Source organism: Culex quinquefasciatus, chromosome 3 (assembly GCF_015732765.1).
Source record: "Culex quinquefasciatus strain JHB chromosome 3, VPISU_Cqui_1.0_pri_paternal, whole genome shotgun sequence".
Taxonomy (NCBI): Eukaryota; Metazoa; Arthropoda; class Insecta; order Diptera; family Culicidae; genus Culex; species Culex quinquefasciatus.
In genome coordinates, this window is record NC_051863.1 from 164,674,267 (window position 1) to 164,687,760 (window position 13,494).

Sequence of the window (13,494 nt, forward strand, 5' to 3'; positions counted from 1 at the left end):
CATACCTACAACTTTGCCGACGACACCAAATCGATCAGAAAATTCCTTCAAAAGATAAAGATTTTTGAATTTTCATACATAATTTTTGTATGGACAGCTGCCAAATTTGTATGGAAAATTATATGGACAAACTAATAATTCAAAATGGCTTCTTTGGGCATACCGAAGGCAGTAAAAAAGTTTCGATGGGTTTAAAAATTACAAAAAAATCGAATGACCGAAATCTGAGAGAACTGTTCTATTATTGAATCCACATTCTGGCAACCCTGCCCAACATCTTGCTGATTCGCAGAAAACCGTCCGCCGACGTCTTCGCGACAAAAAAATGATCTCCCACATCCTTGTACTCTCCCACCACCACCAATCTTGCTCTCGCGCTTTCTAAAGGAAAAATGCCGAGAGAAGGCGGAGCCAAGATTTAGCACTCGCGCGTTACACACGCACCACCACCACCACCATCGCCTACTTCGTCCTTACAAACGTCTTTGCAAGGATATGCGCGCGAGTTTTTTTCTTGAACGAAAAGTTTCCTCTCGCACCCGGTTGCTGCGATTTCTTCGCGCCGTGGAGCAGAAGAGAGCGAGGAGTGAGAAAGAGGGGAATCTTCGGTTTCATCCTTGCGCGCGCTCACTCACACACACACACACCACCACCAGACTTCTTTCTTTCCCTTTTCAAAGAAGTCGCAAGCTCCTGCGTTTGTGTGAGTTGGTTGTAAGAAATCGCGAGTAACGGAATTTTTGTCTTATATCCTTCTTTCGTTCTTTCTTCCGCCAGGACTTCTTTTTTGCTCCTTTGCCGGGGTTGGTTGCGCCTCTACCCCGGTGCCGTTTGTGTGAGTGTGTGTGTGTGTGGATTTGTTGTTTCTTACGCTCGACTCCTTGCCGGCTAAGGAGATGTAAAGATTCAGTTGTACATAGGCCACCACCGACCGACGATCGTGTGTCTTCGCGTCTTCGGCTGGGAGGTAAAATTTCGGAGGAAAGAAGCCTTTTAAATTTTTAAAAGGATATCAGTCGCGATTGTGCGTGTGTGTGTGTGTGTGTGCATGGGTGCCGTGGAAAACCGCAAGGAAAAATTTAAAGCACCCAAACTTGTTTTGGGCTCAGTCGTGCGCCGGAACTGTGCCCTGGAAGAGGTTTCTGAGAGAGGATTCGTGATTTGCTGGGAAGGAAAGTTGTGAAGTCGTGAAGAATCGTGGTGCAAATTTGTGTGAATTCTTGTGGAAGTACGCGGCAAACACGTGCAAGTTTTAGCAGTTGGTGCGCACGTGGCGGTAGTAGTCGTTGCTAGTCCGAGTCGGCTAACTTTGCTCAAGTGCCTTTCTAGTCGTAGTTTTATAAGGTGAGTGACGATGCAGATACTGTGAATTAACCGTTTTTTTATTCTTAAATACTTGCACTATAGTTCAATCTTGAACCCAACAGTTTTTTTTTTCGAATATGATTGTTTTAATTTTTTTTTTAATTTACCCAACTTCACTTCTAGACGGGCTTCGATCTAGAAAATCTCAAAAATCATTTTATAACCAATTTATAATTTTCAAAAATCATTGGATAAAACTAATCTTTACAAAACAAACTAGTCAAAACAAAAATTCCGCAATTTTTGTTATGTTTAAGATTATGTATTGACACACTTTGTTGCTGCGTATATCAGGCCATTGCTAATTTGATTTTTAGTTTTTTTTTATCAAAATTCTTCGAAAAATCAGAGAGCATAAAAAATGCCAAAAAATTAAAATCGTTTGTAAATAATTCTGAGTTCATTTCATAACGCTTATTTATGCATTTTAAATCAAATAAAGTCTTTTTACTATTTTAAATTTTGATTTTTGGGACCACAGAAAAATCGTATAAGTTTAGGAAATGAAATATTTTCATAAATTCATTGATAATTTTGATGTTTTTGATGGTAGCATTAATGTAAAGATTTTAAAAAAGGATTTGTGAAAATCAAGATTGAAATTTTGTTTAAGCTTGAAAAATGAACTTCTCAATTAGACCTCCTAGACTCACCTTCATGTATACCTATCGACTCAGAATCAAATTCTGAGCAAATGTATGTGTGCGTGGTGGGATGTTGATCAAAAAATTGTCACTCGATCATCTCGAGACTGGCTAAACCGATTTTGTCCGTTTTGGTCTCATTCGATCCGTCTTGGGGTCCCATTAGACGCTGTTAAAAATTATGCATTTTAGATAAGTACTTCAAAAGTCATGCTAAAAAAACGAGGTTGACTAAAGTTCGGAAGATTGTTAAAAAGTGGTTTTTGTAAGAAAACCCATCGTGTTATACATTTTTAGAAGGGTATTTGAAAGACCTTTCCAACGCGTCCAAGACATTGAAGATCTGACAACTCTATCAAAAGTTATAAGCACTTAAGTGTTATTTATGCACTTTTTAGAGGCCGGCTCTTAGATATTTGGATGAAAATGTTGTCCGGATCTCTCATGCGACCTATTGTTAGATAGGGAATCAAAAGACCTTTCCAATACGTCCAAGACATTGAAGATCTGACAACCCTATCAAAAGTTATAAGCATTTAAGTGTTATTTATGCACTTTTTAGAGGCCGGATCTCAGATATTTTGACACATAAGTGTCCTGCAATATGAAGATCTGACTATCCAGTCTAGTGGTATGATAGTACCCTTTAAATGTGAGGAAGGCGCTAACCACCTAAGAGTGGATTATGTAAGATTTTTTCATTCTTTTGCCTAACCCCCTCCTCCTTTATCTCCACCAGAGCTTAGAAACAGAAAATGTAAATCAAATTTGTATCAGCCTAAACAAAAAATGTAAAAACACTCAGAAATCAAAAACGCGGCTGAAAATTTATGAAAAATAGGCAAAGGCCTGAAACTTCCAAAAAATATCAAAAACTAAACAAGAGCCTTGAAGGTGCATTCGCTTTTGTATGAGATATAGTGAAATTCAAATACTTTATTTTAGACCATTGTCACCCCCACCCTATGTTACATTCTTCTGTTGATGAAAGAATCTTTATCAACAGAGTTTTATTGAGAGAGAAAATCGTAAGAGATGACGTCTCTCTTCTCTTTTTTTCCAGAATCTATAAACGGAATGATCAACGAGTGAGTGTTGAGATTTTCGGGTGAATAGTTGAGCTCACTAATACATTAACAGATGAAACGTCAGACGCCACTTGATGTCACTTTTGGTCAGTGGCACAATCATCAGAAAATCAGAAAATTTTATTTTTCGCTACTGAACTTAGAAAATCTCTCATGAACTTCCAGAAAATACCAATAGGTGAACGATCTCTTGAGTGAATATGATATTTTTGGTTTACAAACATTCTTTATCTAAGGGACCGTCCATAGACTACGAGGACATTTTTGCCCTATTCTCTTGTTGACAATTGTCCATAAATAAAGTGGTTTATGGATAGCCCCTAAGTTAAATGACTGTTCATTTTTCGTAACGTTTCACCAGCAATTCGACGTTGTCGTGCCATCTTGTCGCACGTAGCAATTTGACGTTTTGGGAAAAAAAAAAACTAGAACACGCAATGTAAACAATAACCAACGTTTTTTTTGGCTGACCACTCCATGCATTGTCCCGATGTTTGGTTGAATTTGGTGGCCAAAGTCCTGAGTTATGATGAAAAATGTTTACGGTAATCGGGCATGCACGTGTGTCAAACGCGTTCTGACCTGCAATCGCTTTGGCCGGTTGTCGCACTTTCAGCAATTTTCAGGCTGAAACATAATCCATCCAATCGAATTTTGGGGATCTGTGCTGCACTAAATGGCATTCATAACTGAATTTGGCCCAAAATGCACGTGCGACAAGATGGTACGACAACGACAACGACCAGCTTGTCTCAAAATTTAGTTTCGATCATTGTGCATCCCAGGTGGTGAAGAAGGTTACGTTCACATAAAACTTGTTTCAATCCAGATTAAATAGTACCGTTACTAAAGAATGCTTCCGAGTTACCAAAGAATGACCGATACACCAAATCATAAAAATAAAAAAAAAAAAACAAAAAAAAAACACAACCGACAAAAATACAATCGTAAAAAACACAAAATTCTGCCAATGTACCATAAATACTTTTAATTGTTTCCAACTTTCGATTGTTACAATGTGACAAAAAATAAAAATCTCTTTTTTTCTCTGCCTGTTTAGAACATAATAACTTAATTTGGCCGGTATCTATTTTATTGTTTTATTTTCTATTGAACTTTTACACAGAAACAAAACTAAAACCAACGAAACATAACTAAAACGAAAGCTAAACTAAACCCCATTCCTCCCACCTCTTCCAAGCAGGGAAGCGCTTGCCGGTGCTCACTGTTTGGCTCTCGTTCCACTTGCGTTTCATGGGGAGATTGCGAAGAACTTCCTTCAAATCGTTCCCCGATCGGCTCCTCGTTGCCGGTCCTCCAGGTTCAGATGCAAAGACCTGTCGACCTGGACGGTTCCGCATGCGATGGCTCAATGGGGAAGGATTAGGGCGTTTGTCGCGCGAAAAGCTCGCGAATCCCGAGCCAAAGTGTCGAAACTGCTCGAATCGCGCTCACACACTGGCGCACCTGTTCGAGCAGTTTTGCTCGTTTGACGTTTCGAAGGTTTGTTGGGATTCGCGTGGTTTTCCGTTTAAAAAATGTTAAAAAACGAAAAATAACTGTTAAAGCTCGCGTGTGTCTTCACGTCATAATACCGTCATCAGTGGTTGTGTGTGTGTGGTGTGAGAGTGGTTTAACAAGAAATTTTCTTCTTCTTCATCTTAAAATTAGAGCGTCCAGCCCGGTCCGTTCGAGTCGGGGACTTTCGGGTGTACTTTCGGAAGTCCTTGGCGCAAGCAGGGCCGTGGCTGGAGCGGGTTTTGTTTCGATTCGTTCACTTCTGGTATTGTTACTTGGCTTGTGTGTCCGACTGATCGATTAATTTTTCTTCTTGACAATTTTCAATGTGATTTCTTGATGACTTAGTTTGACCAACTGCGCAGCTGTTCATTCTTTTGTTGTTGAAACTAGCGAAAATTAATCGATGAATCAAATCAGTTCGAGTTACTTAGTGCTTATTTTTTTGGTATTTTTTCATGATTTTTTCAAACTTTTTTAAAACTAAATCTTTGGAAAACTATAGCATGACTTTCAAAACAGACAACAGAACATTAGCTTTTTGAAATATCACATAGTTTTTCGATGTACGCAGGTCGTACAGATTGTGGAAATGTTTTACAGACAGTCCAGCGCCAGAGGTGGCACTTTGAAATAGTAATAGTTGGTAAAGATTTTAAAAATTAAACAGCTCTAGGATGTAGATTGTAGAGAGAGGTGTCTGAAGGCAACAGATGGGCTTGCTTCACCTCTTATTCTGGTTCGTTCATTCGCAGCCGAGCAAAGTCCTCGAAGACGATGTTGTCGTCATCGTCGGCGTAGTGGGAGTTCTCGTAACGGTGACGCTCGATCGACTTCATCTTCTTGAGCGCGTTGACTCGCTCGCGATCGATGGTTCCTGAAAAAAAAAAAATTGCCATAAGTAATCAAGTCTCAATCGTGGCGTTCAATCCGGGGTCGCTTACCGGGTGCCGGGGTCAGCAGCTTGAAGGGCACGTCCGTCTGGAGCTCCCCGCCGAGGGTTCCGCAGTTCAGCTTAACCCGCAGCGAGTACGAGATGATGATACCCATCGCGTCCGAGTGGCTCTTGCCCTCGCTGATCAGCGTCGACGAGGCCAGGTTGACGTCCTCGTCCTTCAGGTGGCCGTCGAGGGCGATTCCGCGGCGGTCCTTGTTGCTCGAGGCCAGCGGCACCAGGAAGAACGACTTGGTGAAGCTCGCGCCGGGCGTGATCGGGCAACCCTCGCGGGTCTCCAGCGAGGCGATGTGCTTGCTGAACTGGGCGTTGACCATGGTGACCTGGAATGTTAGTTGGGGTTAGTAGGGGTGCTTGGAGACCAGTGTAGTTGCGTTACGGTACCTCGCAGTGCTGGACCACGAAGCACTTGATGCTCTTGACCGTCTTGCGAGAGTTGTTCGTGACCACGATGTTGGCGGCAATTTTCTCGCCGTGGTAGTAGATTTCCCGATCCAGCGTCACCTCCAGGTTGATCTTGCCCTGGGAGAAGGTGAAGCCCTTGCTGACCAGCGACGAGGGCAGGCGACGGCCGCGGGTGGACGGGGCGTGCTGCAGCTTCTTGATCAGCAGCGTGACCGTGCTGCGCTTGTGGCCCTTCTCCTCCTCGTCCTCGCCGACGAAGATCTTGATCGAGTACTCCACACCCAGCGGCTTGCCCTGGTCGTCCTCGCCGGCCTGCAGCGTCACCGAGCTCGGGGCCATCGACGGGAAGTGGAACATGAACGGGTACGCGTTCGCGCCCAGCTTCTTGACCAGCCGCTCCTGCATCGGGGTCATCTCCATCTTGGAGTTCACCATCGGGTAAATCTGCTCCTTGAGCAGGACCATCTCCTTGGAGAACTTGACCCCCATGACCTCGTCCTCTTCGCGTCCATAGCGATAGGTGGTGATGAGCTAGGGAGAGAGAGAGGAGAAACGTAATTCGATTAGCCTAATGCGATAAAGTTGTGGTGTTACGCGTGAAATCTAATTACGGGCGTTTTTCGATTGGAACTTCGGACTTCACTTTGAACTAAGCAATTGCGTAACCAAACCGAGTTATGTTCCAGAATTTCGGTGAGTACTCTGTCAAAACTGTTCAAAATCAGCAAATATTTCACAAACCGTTGAATTCATTTTCTAAAGCAATGTTTGGATCAATTACAAATTACTTTGAATATTTTTCGATATTCACTTCTATTACGGACTTCACATTGCTAGTAAGCATTTGCGATACTTGCTTCGACAACCGTTCCAGCAATTTGGTAAGTACTTTTTGCAGCTGTTCAGGACACATCGGGTAAGTACTCTGTCAATTTGTCAACTTGTCACTGTCAATCCATCGAAAACACTGTTTCCGATCCTCAACACGTGTCCCTCCCACAAGGACCCACCTGTCCGTAGACCTTGCGTCCCCGCAGGTAGTCCTGGTCCAGCACGATCACACCGTCCACCGGGTCGACGTGCTCGACATGGTCGATAAAGTCGCGCTTGCCGAGGTACACGGTTATCTTGCCATTCGGTGCGGATTTTTTGAAAACTTTCACAGCGACAACCATCACTAGTTTGGTTCCGGTCGAACTCTGCCTAACTTCGCGTTCTAGGATGAAAAAGCTCGCGCAGTCGTTACGGGGCTCGGCGGTCTGAAACAGAGTTCACTCTCAGCGATTCTTTCGTGGGTTAAAACTTGACCGTTTTCTTTCGCTCAACTCGCGTAGAACTAGATACTATGTGCTATGCTTGCTTTGAAATAACAACCAGAAGTGCAGCTCGGCACCGGTTCTGGCAAAGTTTTTATACTTTTTGCCCACCCCCTCCCAGAATGGGGTGGCCTCCCGGGGCGGCACCTGTAGGACTTCTTCCCTAATGTCCTTGCCAACCCCGTTTTTCCCTTTGTCCCACTCCCCCTCCGATTGTGTTATAACTGAATTATCTAATTCACACGTTGGACATTTGTTCGCCATTCTGGCGGTTTTCCACGCTGTTTGTTTGTTCGAACTGTTTGGAAAATTGCTGGGCGTTGGAATTTGGTGCACTCGCCGGGTGAGTTGGAAATGTCACCACCCGGCCGGACGGTGTTTAATCCTGTTTCGTGACGTGACGTCACCGTTTTGGCTTTATGAATGGTGCGATTTTCGTACTGGATGGGGGGACATTTTTGCCTGTTGTTTGACGATTTGAAAGTGAGTTAAAGTTGTGGTGGATATTGAGGTATTTACCTTACATTTTCATAAAAAAAGTTATTTGATGCATGTGACTTATTATGTCTTCTAAAAATAGTTTTCACATTATCCTCGTTATTACAGTTGGAACGTGAATTAAAACGTGACTTTTTGTTGTTTTTACGATAGTTGAAAACATAATTTCAACAAACCAGACTTCCAACAAACAAGCTCAAACACGACCATAAACCACCAGTTGAACCTGTCGGAAAATTCCTCTGCCACGAGACCAGCCAGTTTTGTTGTTTTCGTAAACTCTCCTCAGACTTCCTTATCGTGCACACAAATCGCTTCTTGGCTGGACACGCGTCCCAACTCTAGTCATTTGTATGGCTTCGCGGCTCAATCGTTCTGAACCGGTTGGGCTCGGAAGAGCCGGGCAAGCTCTGCTACCTTCTGGGGTGAAAAGCAGCAGGAAGAGTTTTCTTTCTTTTGGATAAAATATTTTCTTAGCAGCAGTCGATTCCCGATTTTTGTCTGGAGGTTATATCGATTTTATTTCAAAGGTTTACGAAGGCTTTACTAGCTTTAGGACCAACAAATATATCCTATCAATTAATATATCCTATCAATTAAATAATTTGCCTAAGTAGCTTTAGTTGCTTTACAAAAAATATGTTTATGTATTTCGTGTTTTTGAATCGATTCTGAATTAGGGTTTTATTTAGCACTTCATTTAAAATTTCGTCTCTCAATTCTGGGAGGAGGGATAAAAATAATCGTGAAAATCCTTCAACAGGAAGATTAATCTAAATTTAAACAAAGCAATATTTGTAACATGGTGAGTGAAATTTAGCAAATATAAATGCAAACATTTTATCGAAAAAGCATATTCACAAGATGGCAAAATAATCATTACGCTACCTATAATGGCAATGATTTCGCACCTATTATTTTTTTTTGTAATTTTTGAGTTATTTAAATTAATTTGCTCAGTTGCTAACACGACACAAAATTTTAAGATTTTTGGAACATTATTGTTTAATTTTGTAAACGTTTATAAATTGATTTGTTTGTAACCTTCAAACAATTGCTTTGAATTCAATGATATTTTACACAATTTAAATTAATTTTAAAACGATCCTCAATATGATCGCATAAAGATTTTTTTTCCAATTTATTATGGCCAATGTAAATGTAAATAGAATAATTATTGATATCTCCTGCTTGATAGATAGCATTGATACCTATTGATAGTATAGATTAAAAGAATTCTATCATTTGCAAAATGTTTTAAACTAGGGGATATCTACCCATTTTAAGGCTAATAAGCGGTCCCCGAGCAGACGGAAATAACTTGGGAATAACATTTTTTGATATTTAAAAATACTAGGCCAATAACATTTTATGTTATTAATATGATTTTTTTGTTATTGGATTGTTATTGTAATAAGAGACGAATAACACTTTAAGTTGTTCTTCGAACAAATCTTTGTTATTATTTTTTGTTATTTTAACAACTAATCCGATCATCCCAATAACAGTTGGCGGTATTCTTCCATAACAAAAAATGTTATTCCAAAGTTTTTTTGGCTTTCAATCAATGTCAGACCAATAACAAATTTTGTTATGATAACATAAACTGTTATTTAACCCTTATGCAAAAATGGATTTTTCAAGAAGAATCTATAACAATTTCTGTTATTTTAACAGTATTTGTTATTGAAATGGCATGAATTTTGTTATTACCGTCTGATCGGGTCGTGTTTGAATGATGCTGGATAATCTGGAGTGTTCGTTGAACTTTACTTAAACCAAGTACACAAGTTTGTGAACATTTCTGTTTATTTTCACTTTTACTAAAAGTTATTCTATTCCTTTTAAAAGCTCACCCATTTTCCTACTTTCAGCTAAGTTTTTTTTACTTCCAGCACTCTTTTGGGTCTGCTTAGTGCTGCCAAAATTGATGAAATTTTAAGCGAACACTTACGAAAAATTCCTGGCATCACTGGCTCACTCCAACAGGCGCTGCTGGTGGTGTTGGTGGCCACCCTTTGTTCTTTATTTGCCTTCGCTTCACGCTCGGTTTTCTTCAGCCTTCGATTGGTATCCCGGGCAGACGGTAATAACAAAATTCATGTCGTTTCAATAACAAATACTGTTAAAATAACAGAAAGTGTTATGGAATCTTCTTGAAAAATCCATTTTTGCATAAGGGTTTAATAACAGTTAATGTTATCATAACAGAATTTGTTATTGGTCTGACAATGGAGGAAAGCCAAAACAACTTTGGAATAACTTTTTTTGTTATGGAAGAATACCTCGAACTGTTATTGGGATGATCGGATTAGTTGTTAAAATAACAAAAAATAATAACAAAGATTTGTTCGAAGAATAACTAAAAATGTTATTAGTCTGTTATTACAATAACGATCCAATAACAAAAAAATCATAACGGGGGATAACAAATCATGTTATAAATAACGTAAAATGTTATTGGCCTAGTATTTTCAAATATCAAAAAATGTTATTCCCAAGTTATTACCGTCTGCTCGGGATGGGTCGTCAAAAGTCAAACGTCAAACGACTTGGCGCGTTTGTTTTTTTTATGGCGCTTGCTAATTATTTACATGTTTCGGGATTATTTTTCAAGTGAGTGACTAACTTATGTTCAAAAGAACATGTTAGTAGTTGGAAGCAATTTCATATCTTAAGAGCTTTGAAAACGTTAGCGCAAGTGAAATGATATTGATGGCGACTTTCGTTAAGCAGTTAAGTTCTCATCTTGCGTGTGGATGTGTGTGCCATCAAAATGATGAGAAATTGTCTCGCTAAATAGAAATTACGATCAAAAGTGCATTGAATTTTATCTTTTTGGCCAGTAAATGGCATAAATTTGCATGCTTACTTGAAGCGGCGCTATTGCTGGTAAGTTTATAGCCTACACAAAAAAAAATATGGTAATATTCATCAGGAAATGGTGACAGATTTTGTGGCAAAAAAATGATAAATTTTGCCCCAGAAAATGATGAATTTTCTTCAGATTTTGATGAATATTCATCAAGTTCACATTTTTACACATTTTTTTATGTAATATTACTAAAAAAAAGGTAATATTCAACCTACCTAATTTTCAACATTCCAAAATTCAACTTTTTTTTCTGTGTAAATAGTATTTTGGGAGCTTTAATCGAGCATCAAACTCGCCATTTCACGAAGATAGGTGTTTGATTAGAAAGGATATATTTCCCCTACTACTACAACTGATTTGATTATCTGAAAATAGCTTCATAAAAATTAGGTTTGCTCGTGATTTCTATAAATAATCTATATTCAGAGCTTTAACATTGAGCATCGTTTTATCACATTTTTCCTTGGTCAATGATGCTCAAAATTTAACGAGATTCAACGATGTGATTTAAATTTAATTTTGAAAATAAAAAAGTTTAAAAATTGAATTAACGAGCCATGGTTTCAACATTTGAATGAATAAAGTGTTTAAAAAAGCATTTTTCACCTGTCCAGTTGTTTTGCAATCATTAGTTTCCAAAATCCAAAATACCTAAGTATTGACGATTTTTTTTTTTGCAAAAAAATGTTATTGCGATGCTGTACATTGGAATTTCATAAAAATTCAAAATACTTTTAATCTAGCCCAAACATGCTAAATATAATTATGAATGCAGAAAAATGCGTTTTATATTGTTTAAAAAAAATTTTTTTTAATTTTTTGGACCAATTTTGAAAGGGGGGGAGGGACTTATGATTGCAAAACAACTAGGTTTGCCTTCAATGGGAACTTTGGTTAGAGTCGTGGGACATAAAGTTCACAAAATATTTGCATTTATTTATTTGTTGAAATATCATATTCATTAAATACAACATTTGCAAACATTTTTTTTTTAAACAAATAAAATATTTATAATTATTCAACTATACACAGCAACAAATCTATTCCCATAATTTTGAATTGTGTTCATGAGTTTCAAAACCACGAAGGAATTTAGTCATGAGTATGATGCATTTGCACTATAAACATAAATATATTCCTTCGTGGTTCTCAAATTCATAAACACAATCACGATTTCAAGAATTGACCTTTTTCCGTGTACTATTCTCTCTTCCCTAAATAATGCAATTCAAATCTTTTCATGCCTAAAAACTCACCAATCATGATTTGCGTCATGCATTACTTTTCTCTCACCACAAATCAGAACGCTGTCATTCACCTTCACTTGACTTCAATCAAAGAAGCATCCGTATTAAATCTCTGGTCCTTTTTTCCACTCGACCACACAACGTCAAAAATTCCTTATCGCCAGCATTTCACCTTATGATTTACGATTGTCGAACCATTTGACCGATATGTCCATCACAATCACACAATCGATATCGGCCTCACAAATGACGATCAAACATCAAACAACCACCCGCCAACGCACTTTCGCACTGCATTATTCTCTCGCCCTTAAAATGTTGGAAAAATCTTTTAAACAACGTACATCACCTCACTGCTGCTGCCGGCGGGTGGTGCGGAAAACGCTGGAAATCCCCACCCACCACCCTGCGTGATGAGGCGCACTTTTTCCTTGTCCACGCCTGAAACCACACAACACTTGCACAGCCTCCCGGGTTGGTGGTCATTCCCAGGGAGAAGAAAAATCAATAATGCACATTCCAAGCCATGCACCTTTTCCAGGGGGGGGCTTTTCTTTGCCACCACCGCACAAAATGTCCTTGTCACGGCGACGGAACATGCGTGTGTCGTTTCCTGAACTTATGGGACGGCAGGGCGCAGCAGCAGCAGCAGCATCTCTCGTCAACCTCATCCCAATGAGATTATTGTTTTGGTGTAGGTTGGGGTTTGTTAGGATTGCCGGAATTTTTGGTGCATGAATTTAAATATGAGTTAATCGAAATTCATTTTTTTTTGTGGTATGAAAAATAAAATAAGATTTTTAGAAATTTAATCTACACAGAAAAATAGATGGTTATATTCATCAGGAAATTATGACAGATTTTGTGTCAAAAAATGTGTAATATTGTATTTATTAAGAACTGGGATTTTTTATCAGATTTTGGTGAATTTTCACCAGGTTTACATTTTCCAAGTAAAATTACTCAAAAAAGAGGTAATCAACCAACCAAAGTATCAACCTTCCAAAATTCAACTTTTTTTTCTGTATAGTAAACAATTTGAACGATTTGAATGATATAAATCTTGGATATATGAGGCTGACTAAAGTGTTTAATTTCGAGCGTACACAGCAAAAAAAAAAGAATGTTGGAATGTAAAAAAATTGGAAGATTGAATATTAATTCTGTTTTGAGTAATATGACCGAAAACATGTGTAAAAATATGAACCTGATGAATATTCATGAGAAACTGATGAAAATTCATCATTTTCTGATGTAAGATTACACATCTTTTTTACACAAAATCTGTCATCATTTCCTGATGAACATTACCATCATTTTTTCTGTGTATCAATTGGAGTATCCAAGTACTATGTCCCCAGAAGCCAGCCTACAATTAGGGGAAGAGGGGGTAATATGCACCCCCAAAGGGAAAGCTGTGATTTCTCAACCATTACAGCATTACTGTTGAAGAATTTTGTTTGATGTTCTAAAACAACTATTATTCTTTGCCATCGATGTGAAAAAAGTCTTAAAAACCACGAAATTGCTCGAAAATATCAAATTTCTAAAAATATTTTTGATTACTTTCAAACAACCATGCG

At 38.9% G+C, this 13,494-nt stretch overlaps 2 protein-coding genes across 2 annotated transcripts in view; one reads left to right on the forward strand and one right to left on the reverse strand.

Moving 5' to 3' along the window:
* Positions 1-986: 986 nt before the first annotated feature.
* The window catches only part of LOC6048134 (peroxisomal targeting signal 2 receptor), a 33,870-nt gene continuing 21,362 nt past the window's right edge, over positions 987-13,494 (forward strand). Inside the window, exon 1 of the mRNA XM_038258610.1 lies at positions 987-1,344. The gene's annotated coding sequence lies outside the window, so the exon portion shown is untranslated. The remainder of the gene's footprint in view (positions 1,345-13,494) is intronic.
* On the reverse strand, positions 4,060-7,375 carry LOC6045374 (arrestin homolog). The gene is made up of 4 exons (XM_001865064.2): positions 6,986-7,375; positions 5,955-6,506; positions 5,560-5,893; positions 4,060-5,492 (listed from the first exon to the last, which is right to left on the reverse strand). Exons 1-4 carry the CDS (start codon positions 7,148-7,150, stop codon positions 5,347-5,349), a joined length of 1,197 nt encoding a protein of 398 aa, XP_001865099.1. The 5' UTR covers positions 7,151-7,375; the 3' UTR covers positions 4,060-5,346.